Source organism: Perissodus microlepis, chromosome 9 (genome assembly GCF_051167445.1).
Source record: "Perissodus microlepis isolate ML-2025 ecotype Zambia chromosome 9, ASM5116744v1, whole genome shotgun sequence".
NCBI lineage: Eukaryota > Metazoa > Chordata > Actinopteri > Cichliformes > Cichlidae > Perissodus > Perissodus microlepis.
In genome coordinates, this window is record NC_140469.1 from 1,541,633 (window position 1) to 1,562,727 (window position 21,095).

The 21,095-nt window shown below is 42.9% G+C and overlaps 1 protein-coding gene across 1 annotated transcript in view; it reads left to right on the forward strand.

The window, feature by feature from the left end:
* The window catches only part of plppr4b (phospholipid phosphatase related 4b), a 54,633-nt gene that overhangs the window by 13,672 nt on the left and 19,866 nt on the right, over window positions 1–21,095 (forward strand). The window contains exons 2-4 of the mRNA XM_084938718.1: window positions 10,053–10,238; window positions 18,302–18,431; window positions 19,626–19,821. Coding sequence (XP_084794844.1) covers window positions 10,053–10,238; window positions 18,302–18,431; window positions 19,626–19,821 — 512 coding nt within the window. The remainder of the gene's footprint in view (window positions 1–10,052; window positions 10,239–18,301; window positions 18,432–19,625; window positions 19,822–21,095) is intronic.

Below are 21,095 nucleotides of genomic sequence, written 5' to 3' on the forward strand. Positions count from 1 at the left end.
TTTTATTCTCAGGTTTGCTGGGTATAGACATTTCGCCTGCACCTTTTTTTCTTTTAAGTTGCTTGATAACCTCATATATTCTGGTTCTCTTCTTCTGTAGGTCGGACGAGTAGTCTTGGTCAAAAAAGATTTGTGTATCTTGGAAAAAGACTTGCCTCTGGCTCCATGCTGGCTGTATGATCTTGTCTTTTATTCCTGTATCTATCATCTCACTATGATAGATCTAGGAGGCGTCGTGGGGTCTTTAGGTTGAGGACCACGTGAAGGATGCACCCTCTCAATGATGATACCCATCTCCATTGGGAGTTTCAGTGATCCAGCTTCCGGTTAATTTCGATCATATCATTTCCTTCACTTCCCTCTGGAATCTGAAAAATCCACATGTTGTTGCGTGTCAGTCTGTTTTGTAGCAGGAATCACAGCGCCCTCTGGTGTCGCATAACTGTGTCTTCTGCTAGTTCTTTCATCTATTTGTCCAATTCGCTCTTCGAGTTGGTCTCTAATATCTGTGACCTCTTGTTCCAGTCTTTCGAGTGACATCTTTGTGTGGTTGTGTCCATCTTGGTTCTCTTTACGTAGCTTTTGCAGTTCTTCCAGTAGCATTAGATCCGGCTTTGTTTTTTGTTCATAGTCATTTCATATAGGTTTTCTGTTCACCTGGCTGTTTAACAGCCTGTTGACTTCAGTCATCCCTTATTTCGTGTGTTGTGTGGCGGAGCTTTGTTGTTTTGCTGCTTCACTGGCATCACCGGAAGTCCGCCTGAAGTGTTTCTTTTTAGTCACTATGTGTTTATATACAACTCTGCATGTGATCATTAGTTATTATTAATCTCTGGCTCTCTTCCACAGCGTGTCTTCGTCTCGTCTTCCTCCCCTCACCCCACCCAGTTACGGCAGATGGCCGCCCCTGAGCCTGGTTCTGCCGGAGGTATCTTCCTGTTCAAAGGCAGTTTTTGCTTCCCACTGTTGCCAAAGCAGTTGCTCATAGGGGATATAATAAGCAAACTTACAGAAAGATTACTCCGCTGTCTCTGCCATCTGTTGTGGCGTCTTTCAATGGTGTAGAATTATAGGAAATTAAACATTGCCAATTCTTAAAACTTAGACCCTGTAATGATGGGTTAAAATATATGTGGAACGTGCATATCAACATAAAAATGTGATATTCAATTTATGTGAATAAAAAAACCCCCAACAATCAGCATGTACATGAGTACATGCTGATTGTTGGGTTTTTCTCTGTATCTATAAAGCGCCTTGAGGCGACTTTTGTTGTGATTTGGCGCTATATAAATAAAATTGAATTGAATTGAATTGAATTAAATTAGTCTGCAAAAGTGCACCCAAAAGCAGAGCGACAAAGACTAAGATTTACAGAGTTTACTTTTACACCAGAGAATGAAGATAAGTACAAGTCTGGGGAAGGAACACACAGGTTTCTTCCTCGTCTGAAGGATGTATTGACTAGGGATGGGAATTGATAAGAATTTGGCGAGTCTGATTCCTTATCGATATTACTTATTGATTGTCACTGGGTTCTCACTAGTGCCACTTTGATATGCTGCTTAGTGATGGTGGTAACTCTCAAAGACATTTGTGCAAATATCTACATGTTGTATTGTCAAATGTTTGTGCGTGTTGGATGTATTTCCCCTCTTTGTTGTGATCAGTGTTGGGTTGTTACTCAAAAAAGAAATGTATTACACACATCACGCAGAATGCTTTAATTCAAAGTACGTTAGTTAATCCCTCCAAGGAGAAAATAATTCATTATATTGCTCATAGCGTAACTCTTGGTTTTTAGCTAGCTTAGCGTTAGCATGCTGTCTGTGCAGGTGCTTGCAAAGAGCCTAAGTTGTGTTAGCAGCATAATACAGTTGTTTCTGTCCTGGATGCAGTTTGCACTTTACCATTAGCTCTCGTCCTTAAAAATACAAGTAATGTCCATATCCGCCCTATAAGTGCCCAACTATTCCAAAGATTCTCCCTGGATTCTCAGCAGGGTTGAAGATTCAGCTCTCACATGCCAGCAGGCCAATAATCACTGAGATATGAAATTATCCTGCGGGCCGGATATAATTGTATCACGGGTCACATGTACATTTGACTCCCCTGGCGGGATCGATAGGCCACAGCCTAACGAGAGAGTATAGTTTTTATATACCAATACATGGAAAAAGAAAATTTTATAGTAAACATTTTAATTTTGAATCAGTCACCTTATAGATGTTATGAATTTTGGTTCTCTAGGAAGTTTCATCTAGATTGAACCGGTCATGTAGGAGGAATTCAGGAGCAATTATGGAATTATCTTTGTCTAACATTAAAATTAGTTTGATGATGTGAAACATCATCGTCATCCTCATCATCAGCGTTTATTTATATAGCACTTTAAAAACACACCTGGGAGACCAAAGTGCTGTACAATACAAATATAAATATAGTAATAAAATAGCAAAAAGCAGACATAGCAATAAAATTAATAAAAGTGTCAGTTACCCGCAGAGTTAAAAGCCAGGGAATAAAAATAGGTTTTTAATCTGAACTTAAAAACTGGCACTGATGTAGCCTGTCTAATATGGAGAGGAAGGCTATTCCAAAGCATCGGCGCTGCAACAGGAAACGCTCGGTCCACGTTTCAGCCGTGACTTTGGGACCGAAAGCAACAGCTGCTCAGCTGACCGAAGCGAAAGAATGGGGACATGGGGCGTCAACAAATCAGACAAATAAATAGGTGCCAGGCCTTTTAGAGATTTAAAAACCAATAAAAGGACTTTAAAACGGATCCTAAATTCAACTGGAAGCCAGTGTAGAGAGGCCAAAACCGGAGTGATGTGGTCGAATTTCCTTTTGCCAGTTAAAGATCGTACCGCAGCATTTTGCACTAGTTGCAAGCGTGACAAAGTGCCCTGCCCAACCCCTATTAACAGAATTGCAATAATCTAAACGTGAAGTAATAAAGGCGTGAATAACACTTTCCAAGTCACGCTTGGAAAGAAATGGCTCAACCTTTCCTTAAACATTCTTAAACATTTAAGTTTGACAAAAAGCTGAGAAATCAGGAAGGAGGTAAAGACTTTGTCATAGCGCTGTAGCTTGGTTATACGTTTGATGCTGAATCCTCTTATAGCGAGTTTGGTATTCCTTCAAACTGTAAATGCATCACTCAGCAGCTTCAGACTAAATCAGTGCCTCCTCCTTTATGTAACTACACTGACACATGTGGACGGTGGTGCTACAGAGGGTATCTGCCCCTAGCAGGATGTAATCACAGCTGCAGCACTAACCCTCTAACCTGGAGGCTGGTTCCAAAGGGCTTTGTGTCCATTCTACTTTTGTGTGACAGAATTCACTTTATGACATTTTTAACTTTCTGCTGATATACTGGAATTACTACCAGTGAGTCACTCAAAAAGCTCTATGACTGTTGGTGCCATTGGCCCAGGACCCACCAAAAATAACTGCCAGGAAAAGCCCACTGGAGCCTGCTTTCCATTTTTACACATCTATTATTCAAAATGCACTGTCTCTACGCTGTGCTCTCATCTCTGTAATCACTAAGGAGCTGCCAGGAACACATACGAGCCAGTAGAAGGATTGTGTCAGAAGAACTTTAAGAGGGATTTTATATGCTTCAAGTCCAAAATTCTGATCATTATGGGTTACAGCTCATGGAATGCTGTACCTTAAATGATTATAATATTTATTTTCAAATGTGAGTAAATTACTGTTCAAACTCTGTAAGTACTGTGTGTTCATGCCAATGCCTGTCCCTGCTTTTACACTCCTGTAGAGTCTGCCAGACGGCAGGAGTGTGAACAGTGTGTGCTGTGGGTGCGGTCCTTGATGATATTGTGTGCCCTTTTCCTGACCCGAGTGCTGTAAATGTCCTGAGTGGTGCTGTTCCCGTACCACACTGTGATGGAGTTTGTCAGGATACGCTCCACTGTGCATCTGTAGAAGTTGCTGAGAAGTTTGGAAGTTAATCCACAATTTTATTGTTGAGCCTTCATGATGATCTGCCATGTGTTATGGGTCCAGGTGGGATTCTCACTGATGTGGGTGGCGAGGCATTAAAGAAAAACTTTAACCATTGGAGAAAAAATTATTCATAAACATCCCACAGATGTAATATTATCTACAGCTACTCTTAGTACCATTGACGTTAAGTTAGACTCTTTTTCTCCAATTGATCTTTCTGAGTTAACTTCAATAATTACTTCCTCCAAACCATCAACGTGTCTTTTAGACCCCATTCCTACAAAACTGCTCAAAGAAGTCCTGCCATTGATTAATTCTTCGATCTTAAATATGATCAACCTATCTCTAATAATCAGCTATGTACCACAGGCCTTCAAGCTGGCTGTAGTTAAACCTTTACTTAAAAAGCATCTCTAGACCCAGCAGTCTTAGCTAATTATAGGCCAATCTCCCACCTTCCTACAGTAGTTGTCAAACAGCTAACTGATCATCTGAGGAATGGTTTATTTGAAGAGTTTCAATGAGGTCACAGTACAGAAACAGCTTTAGAGACGGTTACATTACATTATATAGGTTTCCCTTAGGCCAGGGGTGTCAAACATACATGTGGCCCATGATACAACTATATCCGGGATATGGTATGTTTGTATGTGGGAGCTGAATCCCTGCTGAAAATCCATGGAGAGTCCTTGGAATCATTAGTCTGCTTGCCTATCGATTCTGCTCATAGGTTCTTGCATTTGTCCTTTAGTGCAATAAAAATGAAAGTAAAGTGCAAACTGCATGCAGGACAGAAACAGCTGCATAATGCTTCTAACACTCTTGCTCTTTGCAAGCATCTGCACAGACAGCATGCTAACGCTAAATTAGCCAAGGACCCCAAGTGACAAACATTTGACCACACAACATGCAATTAATTTGCACAAATGTAATGTCTTTGATATGCTGCTTACTAATGGTGTTGACTCTTAAAGTGGAGCTAGTGAGAAGCCAACGAGAATCAAAAAATAATAACAATAATGGAATCGGAATAGCTAAATTCTTGTCAATTCCCATCCCGAAGACAGCAAGTGTAGTGGTACGTTCCAGGTACACTGAGAGATGGAGGAGCCGGATTTAAGTGCAAGCGTGCCGGGGAAAAGTGAAGAAACAAGGGAAAGCATAAAGTGAGCAGCATCTGGCTGCATTTCAATGATATTGGAGACGGCAAAGCTGAGGGCAGAATTTATAAAATTAGGAGCTGACTGAAGTGACTCCCGTTTTTATTTTTACCCATTTTCCATTGTGGAAGACAGAAAATTCCAAACCTGTCCAGGCCTTAAACTTCATGTTTGTTTACCCTCGTAAATGCATAGAAACAAAGTTTTTATGAAAACACTGAACAAAAAATTTCCTTGAAAAAGTCTAAAATCTACAGTTCAGTATTGAGTGTTACATAAAATAAAGTAGATACAAGGTGTCTTTGATTAGCAGAGATGCAGAGATGTCTGCATGTACCACAGAGCCATGGCTCAGTGTCTATCTAATTGAGTCTCACAGGCCTGAATGTGTGCTTGAAGCCATTTTTAATTATTAACTGCTCACCAAACACAAACAGAAGCTGAAATTTTGGACTTTTAACTGTATTTTCTTCAGTTTTACTGCTTTTCCTACAGATAAAAACCTCCCTTATAGCCACTCATACTACACAAAGCAATTAAGCAATTACAAATTAACCTGTTTAACCCCAATGCGCTCGGTACCTGAGGTTCTCTACTATAGAAATTTCAGTTTCCTTATAGCTACAGTTAAAAAACAAAACAAAACTGGACAGTCTGGGCAATGAACTGTTTACACATTTCTTCCAATCTAACTCCAAAGAGTCGCACTGACAGATTTCTCTCTCTGTCACAGCATCTTTTTTGTAATCATGTAGAAAAACAATATGTAAGTTCTTTCCTCTGACAGAAAGGAGAATGTCACTGGTGCAGCCCACTTAAGGTCAGAGTGGACTGTATGTGGCCCACAGTGTAAAATGAATTTGACAGCCGTCTCATGCATCAGAAGACATAGCATACATTTTCACTGCTATGCAGATGACACCCAGCTCTATCTGTCCATGAAGCCAGATAACACACACCAATGAGTTAAACTGCAGGAATGTCTTAAAGACATAAAGACCTGGATGGCCGCTAACTTTCTGCTTCTTAATTCAGAACAAACTGAGGTTATTGTACTCGGCCCTGAAAATCTTAGAAATATGGTATCTAAGCAGATTCTTACTCTGGATGGCATTACCTTGGCCTCCAGTAACGCTGTGAGGAACCTTGGAGTCACTTTTGACCAGGACATGTCCTTCAACGCACATATTAAACACATATAGCCTTCAGTCTTTCAGTCTGTGGCACCAAGGCCGTGGAACAGTCAACCACCACAACTACGTTTGGTTGACTCTGTGGAATCCTTTAAAAAGCAGTTAAAAACTTTTCTGTTTAAATCAGCCTTTTGTTGATCAACGCTTTTTAAATTTTACATTTTTCATTTACATTTAACATTTTTTATTGTGTATATTGTCTGTTTTGTTACTTAACTTTCTGTTTGTTTTAATCTTTGTGTACAGCCCTGGACGGCCTGTCTATGAAAAGCGCTTAATAAATAAACTTTACTTACTTACTTACTACATAGGACTGCTTTCTTCCATTTGTGGAATATTTCTAAAATAAGAAACATTCTGTCTCAGAGTGATGTTGGAAAAACATGCACTCATTACTTCCAGGCTGGACGACTGTAATTCATTATTATCAGGATGTCCTAAAAACTCCATGAAAAGCCTTCAGTTAATCCAAGTGTTTTTATCTCAGTTTGAAAATCTCTTCAGTAATCTACTGGTTTAACTTTTCAGCTTCATTTACTGATATTCACTGAGGATCATTTCTGTACAATGAAATAAATTCAACGTGGCTTTAGCAAGAACCCAGAACAACAGCACCATCCCTTCTGACCAGGGCATTCTCCTTTGTGGCATACATCTAACTCACGATGTTTCACAGCATCTGAAAAACATTTAATTACTTTGTTAGGCAATTAACAGAGAAATTCAATTAAATGTTTGTTAATTACATAGAGGACAGTGAACTTTACTTATTTCAGGGGTTGGTTACAATAAACTGTACGATTCATTCCTCCTTTGTGAGACTTCTAAATAATGGAGGTGAGCCAAACAAAGCATTGATGTGTGTAACCTCACAGCTGAAAGGAATCATGACACTATGAAATGTTTCAAATGCAGTTAGCTGCTATTGACCTGTGCAAATCATACTGCACTCTCAAAATGAGACCATGTGACATAAATTATTCCGCTAAAATCGGCTTTGAAGAACGAAGGGTACAGTATTTCTCCTGGAGCAGCTTCGTCTGCAGTGTTAGCAACGTGAGTCACTGACCTATATTTGTCATATTCACAAGCTGAGGGAAGCTGGCAGCAGCTGGGAAAACAGACGAGAAAATTGGAGTCGGGAGGAACGCAGGGATGAGCTCAGTGTGTGGAGGTGGTTCACTGTCAAACATGGATGACTCCTGCATGCATTGTGCTTCCTTAATTCATTCACCCAGCATGTTATATTTAATAGGCATCATCAAAGGAAGATGGACGCTTTCACAGCTCTGATTAGTCTTTTTATTTTTAATCAGCAAACACTAATCACAGCTTGTTTGAATGCACTCTGTGCAGACCGGTGTAAAAGCTGAGCAGGGCTCAACAACCTCATTCACCTCGCAGTAGTGCACACACAAGCATATAGACCTATCTTCACTATGCACTGTGTGACTCTTCCATCATTCCCATCTCCAGCATGGCAGCTAAGTCCTTCTGAAGTATTTATCTTTCATGTCCAGGTAATCTGTAGGGCTGTGAATGCACCGTCACACCTGGGTGAGTTTCAATGCTGTATGCTGTGTGAGTGTGGTGTGACTGAGCAGGGGGTCATCTGCAAATGCTGTTGAAAAATCTACTGTCAAGGCTGGTGTGGGAAGGTTTTTCACAACAGGGTGAGGCAGGAATGATGAATTTGGTGCCTCAGGCCCCGGCTCATTTCTGTCCACCGAACTGTGGATTCTTCGTCCTTCCATTTTTTAGGAGGTTCCAGCACTTCTAACACTCCTGCCTATGAGTGGAAACCAGTGTCCATAGCTGCTCTGGGACCTGAAGAGAGAGAGCAGACACGATGGTGTTACTGCATGTGCTAGGTTGTGGTGGCCCATGATGATGATGATGGTCCAGGACAAGCAAAGAATCCTGCTTCTTCACAGGCAGCCCGTCCACAAACTGCTCTCACACATTCACAGTCACATTTCTCTCTCCGGCTGCAGCCAGTTGGTCACCGTGTCTCTGAGCCTCTGGACATAAGAGAGGACAGTGTTTAATGATTGTAACTGTTATACATGGTTCTAGAATGTTTATGCAACTTACAAGCCAAACAATAACATTTTTAACCCGAGTAGTGAAAGACCGCGGGGGTTTGAAGACGATGTGTCGGTCGGCTCAGATATTTGAAGTTTACACAGCTATAGTCTCACCTGAAAATATGTTAAAGGTTTTTTTGCGACCCAGAAAGAGAAATAAGAGTAATATTAAAACTAAGTCGCTGCCGCCATTGTTGGAAACTGGAATTGGCTGGGCCGCACTATGAATTCTGCGATATGGTTTTTCAATTTTGTTGTCCGGGTGGAAAATCGGGAGAAATTCGGGAGAATGGTGGCTCTGGGAGATTTTTGGGAGGGGCACTGAAATTCGGTATGCTCCTGGAAAAATCGGGAGGGTTGGCATGTATGGCTGTGGCAACATCACTAACCTTGTCAAACACCTCAGAGTAAATCATATCACAGAATATGACGAGCTTATGTTGAGACGAACTGAAGAGGAGGAGAAGGACAGGTGACGTCTCTCACGGAGTCCTTTAGTGCTGCAGGCAGGCAAGCTGTTCAAATAGCCACAACTTCAGTTTTTTTATTTCTATATGATGAACTCTGCATTATTAAGTGATAAGAACAAGTAATCTGATGTCCTGTAATCATTATGATGCTATAATTTGAGATACAATACATAAAATAAGTTCTTGTACAAAGTATCGGTATCGGATCAGTATCGTCGATACCACCCTGAATATTACCTGGTATCGGATCGGAAAGGAAATCAGTGGTATTGCACATCACTAGTGTTTACGGATGCCGTGCAGGTGCGTCCGCCCTCCCTGCACGGCAACGCAGACCACGCCCCACCACAGATTGATTCACACTATTTGCTCAAATCCAGCTAAATGCAGTCAGACTGACTCGGTGGCGTTTCATAAAACAGATGGACTGAAAGAAAACAAAAAACACTAAAGCAATATCAAATATGGTACTTCATATTTTTCCCATATTATAGTTTTTCTTCTTGGTAAAACCCACTGCTCATCTGCCAAGCAGAGTGTGGTTAGATGGGCCATGCTGGGCACCTAGGAGATGTTATGGTACTGGGCACTGGCAGTTGGACTCTGGTGAAGAATGTCAAAAGGAAAACCGAGTGTGCTCCCGTTTGCACACATAAACCTCCTCTCAGCTTCACAGTTCTGCTACCTTAGTGCTCTTGAGTGGAGTGAATGGTAAAAACAATGTCCCTAGCTCACTGTATAAAGCAGATATTTATGTAACTAGTTGAGTACAGCGAGCACTTCCATTTGCTGAATTGAAAAAGTAAATACCACATTTATAACTCTGACCTTATTTTATAGTTGGGATTGAACTGAACATGTTATAATTAATGTTGTCTTAAGACTTGGTTGTCATTTTGTTTGTTGGGATGTAATTAATAAGAGGAATTAAGTCCACGTGCCATCTTGCATAACCGTCCATCCATCCTGACCTTTCTATGTTGTTGTTCTTATTATGAAATGAAATGTTAATGTGCTCATTGACCCACGGGTTCATATGGGCATTTGCAGCTTTGACTGGCTGTTTAGCTATTCAGTGGCAATCTGCTGAAGCTCTTGCTGTTTATGACTTTGAACTAACGCCTCATTTTCTCTGTCTGCTCATGTTGTGTCTGTGTGTAGCTGCCCATCCTGGTCTCATCTGTGGTGAGTCTGTACTTCCTGGAGTGGACGGATGTGTTCAAGCCAGTGAAGTCTGGCTTCAACTGTCATGACCGCAGCCTAAGCCTACCCTACATTGACCCTAACCACGAGGTCATCCCCTTCCTGATGTTGCTCAGCCTGGCCTTTGCTGGACCTGCCATCACAGTAAGGCTTCACACTTGACAACAGCCTTATTTTAAGTCTTGAAACAGTGAAAAATAGCCTTTAGCAGTCATTATGGAGGTGCTCTAGTCTTAGATTTTATAGTATAAACACACAACCATTGTAAAATGTAAATTAGAAAGAAGGGGAAGAGATCTGCATTTTTTCCTCTGGGTGTCCGTCATCTTTATCACAAATCAAATTACCAGAAAACCTCTGAGAAAACCGTCAAAGCTAACAGGCAGTGGGACTCCAGACCTGGACAACTCAAGTGCAGGACTCGGAGATTACAGCTCAGTGCATTTATTTACAGTGAAGTGATATACAGTGGCTTGCAAAAGTATTCGGCCCCCTTGAACTTTTCCACATTTTGTCACATTACAGCCACAAACATGAATCAATGTTATTGGAATTCCACGTGAAAGACCAATACAAAGTGGTGCACACGTGAGAAGTGGAACGAAAATCATTCCAAACATTTTTTACAAATAAATAACTGCAAAGTGGGGTGTGGTAATTATTCAGCCCCCTGAGTCAATACTTTGTAGAACCAGCTTTTGCTGCAGTTCCAGCTGCCAGTCTTTTAGGGTCTGTCTCTACCAGCTTTGCACATCTACAGACTGAAATCTTTGCCCATTCTTCTTTGAAACAGCTCCAGCTCAGTCAGATTAGATGGACAGCGTTTGTGAACAGCAGTTTTCAGATCTTGCCACAGATTCTCGATTGGATTTAGATCTGGACTTTGCCTGGGCCATTCTAACACATGGATATGTTTTGTTTTAAACCATCCCATTGTTGCCCTGGCTTTATGTTTAGGGTCGTTGTCCTGCTGGAAGGTGAAGCTCCGCCCCAGTCTCAAGTCTTTTGCAGACTCCAAGAGGTTTTCTTCCAAGACTGTCCTGTATTTGGCTCCATCCATCGTCCCATCAACTCTGACCAGCTTCCCTGTCCCTGCTGAAGAGAAGCCCCCCCAGAGCATGATGCTGCCACCACCATATTTGACAGTGGGGATGGTGTGTCCAGAGTGATGTGCAGTGTTAGTTTTCCACCACACATAGCGTTTTGCATTTTGGCCAAAAAGTTCCATGTTGGTCTCATCTGACCAGAGCAGCTTCTTCCACATGTTTGCTGTGTCCCCACATGGCTTGTGGCAAACTGCAAACGGGACTTCTTATGGTTTTCTGTTAACAATGGCTTTCTTCTTGCCACTCTTCCATAAAGGCCAACTTTGTGCAGTGCACGACTAATAGCTGTCCTATGGACAGATTCCCGCACCTGAGCTGTAGATCTCTGCAGCTCGTCCAGAGTCACCATGGGCCTCTTGGCTGCATTTCTGATCAGCGCTCTCCTTGTTCGGCCTGTGAGTTTAGGTGGACGGCCTTGTCTTGGTAGGTTTACAGTTGTGCCATACTCGTTCCATTTCTGAATGATCGCTTGAACAGTGCTCCGTGGGATGTTCAAGGCTTGGGAAATCTTTTTGTAGCCTAAGCCTGCTTTAAATGTCTCAATAACTTTATCCCTGACCTGTCTGGTGTGTTCTTTGGCCTTCATGGTGTTGTTGCTCCCAATATTCTCTTAGACAACCTCTGAGGCCGTCACAGAGCAGCTGTATTTGTACTGACATTAGATTACACACAGGTGCAGTCTATTTAGTCATTAGCACTCATCAGGCAATGTCTATGGGCAAACTGACTGCACTCAGACCAAAGGGGCTGAATAATTACACACACCCCACTTTGCAGTTATTTATTTGTAAAAAATGTTTGGAATCATGTATGATTTTCGTTCCACTTCTCACGTGTGCACCACTTTGTGTTGGTCTTTCACGTGGAATTCCAATAAAATTGATTCATGTTTGTGGCTGTAATGTGACAAAATGTGGAAAAGTTCAAGGGGTCAAATACTTTTGCAAGCCACTGTATGTACAACAGTTACAATACAATACAACTTTATTTATGTAGCACAAAGACCAGAGGTACATCAAAGTGCTTCTCAATAATACAATAGTAGGAAACTAAATTAAAATTACATAAAATTGAAATCACTTAAGGAAGTGCAAAATACACTACCAGATGAAAAAGAGCGCTAATTAATCGGCAGTGCTAAGTTAAATAAATAAGTTATTGATCGTAATTTAAAAGATTGAATAAATTCAGACACGGGAATATCAACTGGAAGATTATTCCAGTAATGCAATAATATAAGTTAAGATTGCATACAGGTGCGATTGGAAAATGCAATGAATACTACTTGATAAAAACACCAACTAGTGTCAGAATTCATGTGCAAGTGGGGGTGGGGCAGTCAGTGAAAGGGCGGTGTTGGATTCAGACTGAGGAGCTGGATGCATGTCTGGAGTTCATGTGTGTGAGAGTCGAGAGGGACGGAGCAGGGAGAGACTTCAGCTTCCTGACAGCCTGATGGACGAAGCTGTCTCTCAGTCTGCTGGTTCTAGCCCGGAGGCTCTGGAGTAGCAGGAGCACGGTTTTAACTAACCGATTAGCTCGATGATCCAGTGAAGACAAAGTCTCAGCCGCTACCTTAAGTAGTGGCTTCTTGATGAGATCATCAGGTGGGTGATTAGAGCAGGTGTGTTCGGCCACAGACGGGAACCTGTGATGAGTCCCGCCCACAAACACAGACAAACAAGCATAAGGACACAAGGAAAAAGAGAATGTCATGAGGAACCATGACCAAAAACAGGGTGAGGACATCTAACAAAGCTGAAGTCACAGAAAACTAAGAACTAAAGTCACAAATAACAATACAATAAAAATCATCTTAAGACAACAAGAAGTTCAGGGAAATGCAGAATAAAATTATTAACAGAAAACAAAATAATACAGAACTCGAACACATAATATATCTATAAAGAGCTGTAAAAGCTGTTAATAATAAAATGCTCAAACAGATTTAAGGAAGGATCATGTCAGTTAAACCTCAGTTAAGTAGCAGAAGTGTTGATAAAATTAACAGGCATGAATTAACATGTGTGCTAGAGTGGCAACAATGAGACGACCCCCAGGACAATGTTAAACTGTCTCTGATCAAGGAATCAGAAACTGACTTCATGAGGGGGGCCTGAGGGCCCAGCGTACTCTAGTGGGTGCCTGTGAACAGCTGATATTACATTATTTGGAAATGGTCCAGGAAACCTTTCTAACTTTGATTCTACAAGTTTTCTTCTTAGATCTTCACTGAGTTCATTGGAGTTCAAGGTTCAAGGTTCTTTATTTGTCACATGCATAGTTTTACAAGTATAACACACAGTAAAATGTAACCTGACACGCTCCTCGACATGTGCAAAAAAAAAGGGGGGGGGGGGGGGGTAGAGGAAGAACATTATATATATAGTATATACATTAGGTGAATGTGCAGTAGGAGCAGCAAGCAGGTGAATTCTGTACATTAAGTGAATTAAATAAGAATAGACAATCTGACTATTTTACAGAATAGACAATATAAACATATTTAAAATTAAAGGAATTTGAAATGTACATTGTGCCTGGGTTTAGAGTGTCTGGAAGAGAGTCCTGTCTCAGTCAATTATAGATGATGTGAGAGGGCGGGTGTGTGTGTTTAGGGCCCAGATGGCTTGGGGATAGAAGCTCCTCTTGAGTCTCTCTGTCCTTGCCCGGATGATGCGGAACCTTCTGCCGGATTGCAGAAGTTGGAACAGTTTGTTGCCAGGATGGGACGGGTCCTTCAGTATCTGCTCTAGTCCGGCATCTCCTGGTGTAGGTGTCCTGAAGCGGGGGGAGAGCAATCCTGCAGCAGCGTTCTGCTGTACGGATCACTCTCTGGAGAGCTTTTTGGTCCTTAACACAGCTGTTCCCAAACCACGATGACATGTTCTGTGTGAGGATGCTCTCCACAGCGCCTGTATAGAAAATCCTGAGGATCTTTGGAGAGACCCTGAACTTCCTCAGTTGTCGTAGGTGATACGGGCGCTGCCTAGCCTTTTTGGTCTGGACCTGAATGTGGGCAGACCATGTCAGGTCTGAGGAGATGTGGACACCAAGATACTTGAAGGACTGCACCCTCTCCACTGGAGCTCCATTGATGATAATGGGCTTGTAGTCTCTGTGCTGACTCCTTCTGAAGTCCACCACCAGCTCCTTGGTCTTGCCGACGTTCAGCTGGAGGTGGTTGTCCTGGCACCATGATGCCAGATTCTTCACTTCGTCCATGTAGGCCGCCTCATAGTTGTTGGAGATGGCACCCAACACCACTGTGTCGTCAGCAAACTTCACAAGGGTGTTGGAGCCGTGGGTGGCCACACAGTCTGAAGTGTAGAGGGAGTAGAGCAGTGGCGAGAGGACACATCCCTGTGGTGCTCCTGTGTTGATGGTGATGCTGTCGGAGATGCACCTACCCACCTTCACCACCTGAGTTCTGCCAGTGAGGAAGTCCAACACCCATGCACACAGACGGCTGTTGAGTCCCAGATCCCTGAGCTTTGTGAACAGTCTGCTGGGCACTATTGTGTTAAACGCTGAACTGTAATCAACAAACAGCATTCTCACATAGTCACCCTGTTTCTTGTCCACGTGGCTGAGGGTGGTGTGCAGGACGTGGGCGATGGCGTCCTCAGTGGATCTCTTGGGTCGGTAGGCGAACTGGAGCGGATCTGTGGTGTCTGGGATGGAGGAGGAGATGATGTTCTTCAGCAGCCTCTCAAACACCTTCATTACTACCGAGGTCAGTGCAACTGGCCGGTAATCGTTCAGGGATGAGGGTTTGCTGTTCTTGGGCACAGGGATGATGGTGGATCTTTTCAAGCATGTGGGGACCACAGACTTCGCCAGGGACCCGTTGAAGATGGAAGTGAACACACCTGCTAGCTGGTCAGCACAGCAGCACAGCAGATGGCCGGTGATGCCGTCTGGCCCCGCCGCTTTCCTTGTGTTCACTCTCCTCAATGCCGCTCGGACGTCATGCTCCGCGATGCTGGTCACCAGTCTCTCGCTGATGACGTCACTGTCCTCGGTAGTCAGGTGGTAGATAGTCAGGTGGTAGATAGCATTAGTGAATGCAGAGTCAGCATTGTTCTGAATTCTGTCCACTACCAGAAAATCCTTGGTTTCAAAGTGGCTTCAAAGTTTCTCCATCCATCCATCCATACATCCATCTTCTTCCGCTTTATCTGGGGCCGGGTCGCAGGGGCAGCAGCCTAAGCAGGGAACCTAAGCAGCAGCCTAAGCAGCTCGTGGCCATAGGTGAGGGTAGGGATGTATATCGACCGGTAAATTGAGAGCTTCGCTTTTACACTCAGCTTTTTCTTCACCATGACAGACCAGTGCAGCGTCCGCATCGCACCAATCCGTCTGTCGATCTCCAGCTCCCTTCTCCTATCACTCGCGAACAAGACCCCAAGATACTTGAACTCCTCCACTTGGGGCAGGAACTCATCCCCAACCCGGAGTGGGCACTCCACCTTTTTCCGGCTGAGAACCATGGCCTCAGATTTGGAGGTGCTGATCCTCATTCCCGCTGCTTCACACTCGGCTGAGAACCATTGCAGTGCGAGCTGGAGGCCATCACCGGATGAAGCCAACAGAACCACATCATCTGCGAAAAGCAGAGATGAGATTCTGAGGCCACCGAAGTGAAAGCCCTCCGCCACTTGGATGCACCTAGAAATCCTGTCCATAAAAATTATGAACAGAATCGGTGACAAAGGGCAGCCCTGGCGGAGCCCATCACCCACCGGCATCACCACTTATTGCCGGCAATGCGAACCAAGCTCTTGCAACGGTTTTATAGCGATCGAATGGCCCATAGCAATGGGCCAGACACCCTATACCCCGTAGCACCTCCCACAAGACCCCCCAAGGGACACGGTTGAATGCTTTCTCCAAGTCCACAAAACACATGCAGACTGGTTGGGCAAACTCCCATGCGCCCTCAAGTATCCTTGAGAGGATAAAGAGCTGGTCCAGTGTTCCGCGACCAGGACGAAAACCGCATTGTTCCTCCTGTATCCGAGGTTCGACTAGCGGACGAACTCTCCTTTCCAGCACCCTGGCATAGACTTTCCCAGGGAGGCTGAGGAGTGTGATCTCCCTGTAGTTGGAACTCACCCTCCGGTCCCCCTTCTTAAAGACCGGGACCACCACCCCGGTCTGCCAGTCCAGGGGTACTGCCCCTGCTCTCCACGCACCAGGACAGCCCTACAACGTCCAGAGCCTTCAGGAACTCGGGGTGGACCTCATCCACACCAGGAGCTCTGCCACCAAGGAGTTGTTTAACTGCCTCAGTGACCTCATTCCTGGAAATTGGCGGGTCATTCCCCTCATCCCGAGACTCTGCTTCCTCCTCGGAAGACGTGTCAGTGGGATTAAGGAGGTCCTCGAAGTATTCCTTCCACCTCCCGACAATTTTCTCAGTCGAAGTCAGTAGTGCCCCGCCAGCACTATACACAGTGCAGGTAGAGCACCGCTTTCCCCTCCTGAGACGCCTGACGGTTTGCCAGAATCTCTTCGAATCTGAGTCTGAATGTCTTTTTCCATGGCCTCTCCGAACTCCTCCCACACCAGTTTTTCTTCAGCCACTGCCCGAGCTGCATTCCGCTTGGCCTGTCAGTACCTGTCAGCTGCCTCCGAAGTCGCACAGGCTAACCAAGCCCGATAGGACTCCTTCTTCAGCCTGGTGGCTCCCTTCACCTCTGGTGTCCACCATTTGGTTCGGGGGTTACCACCACGACAGGCACCAACCACCTTGCGGCCGCAGCTCAATGCAGCAGCTTCGGCAATGGAGATGCTGAACATGGTCTATTCGTACTCAGTGTCCCCAGTCTCCCTTGGAATGCTGTTGAAGCTCTGCCGGAGTGGTGTGGTAATGTTTGTGTAGCTCAGGTGGCAGAGCAGGTGGCAGAGCAGGTCAGCCACTAATCAGAAGGTCGGTGGTTCGATCCCAGGCTGCCTCCTGGCTGCATGCCAAATATCCTTGGGTACGATACTAACCCCATGTTTGCCTACTGGTGGTGGTCAGAGGGCCCGGTGGCGCCTGTGTCCGGCAGCCTCGCCTCTGTCAGTGTGCCCCAGGGCAGCTGTGGCTACAATGTAGCTTGCTATCGCCAGTGTGTGAATGACTGAATGTAGTGTAAAGTGCTTTGGGGTCCTTAAGGACTAGAAAAGCACTATACAAAATACAGGCCATTTATCAATTTTATCTTTGTCTGGCATTTCAAACAAACTGACACAGGCACACAGATCACTTTCCTGAGCTCTTAAACCTCTATAATAACTGCTGTCATATCGAGTGAAAAAAATACAACATGCTTTTTTTACATAAATATTGGCACAATAAGTGGTATAAAGTGTGTAATATAAAGTATTGAATGAATGTGTTTGAATGGGTGAGTGCAGCTTATAGTGTAAAATGACTGAATTTCCAGTAAGTGCAGAAAAGTTCTGTATATAAATATCAGTGCCATAATATTTAGACACAGTCGTGTAAATCTGATGTAGAAACCTGGTTTGGATAAATTTACTTCTATGCATTTCTGAGTCTTTGGACGTGTTGGTTACTTTCACAGTAAGTTTTATAGAGTTTTAGATATCATCACTGTAAAAAGCATAAAACATAAAACACCTTGGATAGTAATTCAAAAAATATGCAAACATAAATTCCCGTATGAAAAATTTGCAAGAGAAAAATGTGGTGTACATTTCTCTCTGGTTTAGGGTGGGTCATGTGTCCAGGGTCAGTTTTGATAATATGCACATCACTGGAGCCCCCCTCTGCCTTCCCTTTTGCACCTGTCCAATGCTAAATAATCTCTAAATATTTATTTCTTCCATCCTTCTGGTTCTGCAAAGATGTGTAATCCCATGCAGAGTGCATTTGTGTGTTAGCTACGTGGCTGGGTTTATCTGAGAGCTTTGAGTGGAATCCAAAGAACAAGCTGTGGCACATTGCTCACATAAAGCAGCCAGTTCCTGTTCATGTTCTCAAACTGGCTGATGATGTCAGAACCACTTTGGCAGAGATTTATAGTTTGGATTTTCTGAGTGTCTCCTCCTCTGTGAGCAGACGTAACAGGTGAGTTGTTGTGTTGACAGATAATGATTGGAGAGGCCATCCTGTTTTGCTGTCTGTCTCGGAGAAAGCTCGGCGGTGGCGGTGAGGCTAACATCAACGCAGCTGGCTGCAACTTCAATTCCTTCATACGCAGAGCCGTCCGATTTGTTGGTAGGTTGATTTTTTTAAACTGCACACTTACTCATGTCACATAAAGGCAGTCCATGGTAGCCAGTTAAGAATTCTAGTACCTTTGTGGTGACACTTTTCTCCTTATGGGAGCTCAAAATGGGAATTTTACAAGACTCCCCAATTTATTCATATACATGCCGTTTTTCTATTCTATGCCATCAAGTGCTTTATAATTATTTTACGCACACTCTCGATACATTGGGAGGTGCCCAAGGGTACTTGGGCATGCCGACTGGAGCAGCAAGGAATCAAACCATCAAACCTCTGATTAGCAGACCTGCTCTACCCTCTCTGAGCCACAGCCACCTCTATGTGTGCGTTTCATCTGCTAACAGTAAAATTACTATTATCTCAATGGATTCATGCTTTTCGTTTTGGTTTTGCTTTATTAGCATTGGATATTAAAACTGATTCGGTCTCTAAAGACGATGCATTCATCCACAGTGCTAAACCAAAATCATATAATTCCAGCATTACCAGCAATACCCAAAAGTAACAAACACAACTCTGACAAATCTCAATTACAATAACTTTCCAAGCATATAAAATATAATATTTCTAAAAACCATGTTGACTCTATTTTAACTGCATCTCATGCCTGTGAGCTTCCTTGCTGTTTCTGAGAAACACACTGATTAATGCCTCTCCAGGATTGCTTGTTTTTAAACCATTTTTGGGAAAGCTGGTCATTACTACATGGTAAATCATCCAAATGCATCCACTTTATAAATTAGCACATCATCCACATTGCAGTGTCACACTATTTGCTTCACTTAATAAATCCGGCCACATAAATACTCTCTCTCACTCACACAAAGAAAATATAATACAACACTTCACGGTAATTTTATGGCAAAGTTGTTTGTCGACTGCTGCCTCAATCGTGTAGTTAATTTGAGCCATCAAAACATTTATTATTCATCGTCATTTTACCCTCCTTCATTTTTGCTATTATTAATTGTTAGACAATTCATGTGGCGTTGAGAGCAACCATTGAAAAACTGAACTGAGTTAAACTGGACTGGATTGTGAAGTGATGCAGCGTCAGACTATACCGCGATACATTATTTTGTCTAAATAATACAACCCTACAATTTAAACTAAACATTGTAAAATCTGATATTCTAACTCTTTTCCCTCTTGGTAAGCACATATCTCACCATCTATCCTCAGGAGTTCATGCGTTCGGTCTTTGTGCCACGGCCCTCATCACAGACGTCCTCCAACTGATGACTGGATACCCAACACCATATTTCCTAACTGTGTGTAAACCCAATTACACCACCCTAAATGTCAGCTGTGAACAGAACCCATACATAATGGAAGATATTTGCTCAGGGAGTGACCCTGCAGCAATCAACCAGGGCAGGTAAGGAAAGAAAAAACACTCGGTATGCTCCACTTTACACTGAAAGACTTCTGAACACTTTCACGCAAACGACACACAAATTAAGAATGGATCAGTTTTTAGTAGTCAAGAAAAATCATTTAACGTGATTCTTTGTGATGCTTTATATCACTAGCTATAAAGTACATTAGCACTCTTAGAGGGGAATATAAGACAATTGTCTTATAAAGCAGAGAAAAAAGGCTTTTTCTTTTTAATATTATTATTATGAAGTATATCACATAAAGAACAGAGCAGGGATAGATTGGAAAACTTACAGACAAGACAGAGTTGGTAAGAAAAATAATACCAGCAGGACTGTGAGTGTGTGCAGTGAATGTGAGGGTGTTAATTTTATTCAGTCCAGGTTTAATGCAAATTAGGAGAGAATTATGACAATAATAATAATTATAGTTAAAGCAACACCAAACATCACCACCAATAATCCCAATCAATAACTACGACCAACAATGACAATAATAACAGTGTCAATCCCAAAATGACTTACTTACCTGGATGACTGAGCATGCATCAAGACAGATAATGACAACAAATTACAACAATAATACCGTTATAAGAAAATTATAGGGAATAACTCAATTGCATGCATCATCAATTCTGCAAAAGTATGCTGGAGGGATGATGACGCTTCTTCAGAAGCTGGACAATGATGCCAGGAAAAGCACGAAGCAACTAAGTAGGTCATTAGAAGAAGAAACAAACTACTGGAGAGAGGAAGATGATCAGGGAGCCAGAAAGAGACAAGATGAGAAAAATAAAGAGAATGAGGGAAGGAAAACAGCCTAATTACACACCAGGGAGGGAGAGAGTGTATGAAACAAGTGAATTCAATACACATGACATTAATGAAAACAGGAAAAAAGAACAAAGGGGAAAACACAGATAAGTCAAATGAAAATTCAGTTTGGATTTCATTTCTGCTGTGCTAATAGCAACACAGGCAAAGTCACCACTCTGAAAGACTTTTATCATTTGGCTCTTTTACATCAACAATGTGGACTTGTGATTTAAATCAAAGGATTTAACACAAGTTTTGCACAAATTGTTTAGATGTATCGCCACTTCAATACATGTCACATATTTCAAAATCAAATGTTCAAAGTAAAGCTTTTAAATATGGATTGCTTTTTAGAGTCAATGTATTTGTGTAGCCCCATAGCGCTTTACACAGCCAGTCATCCATCCATTCACACACTGGTGATGGCAGCTACATTGTAGTAGCTGACCACCACCAG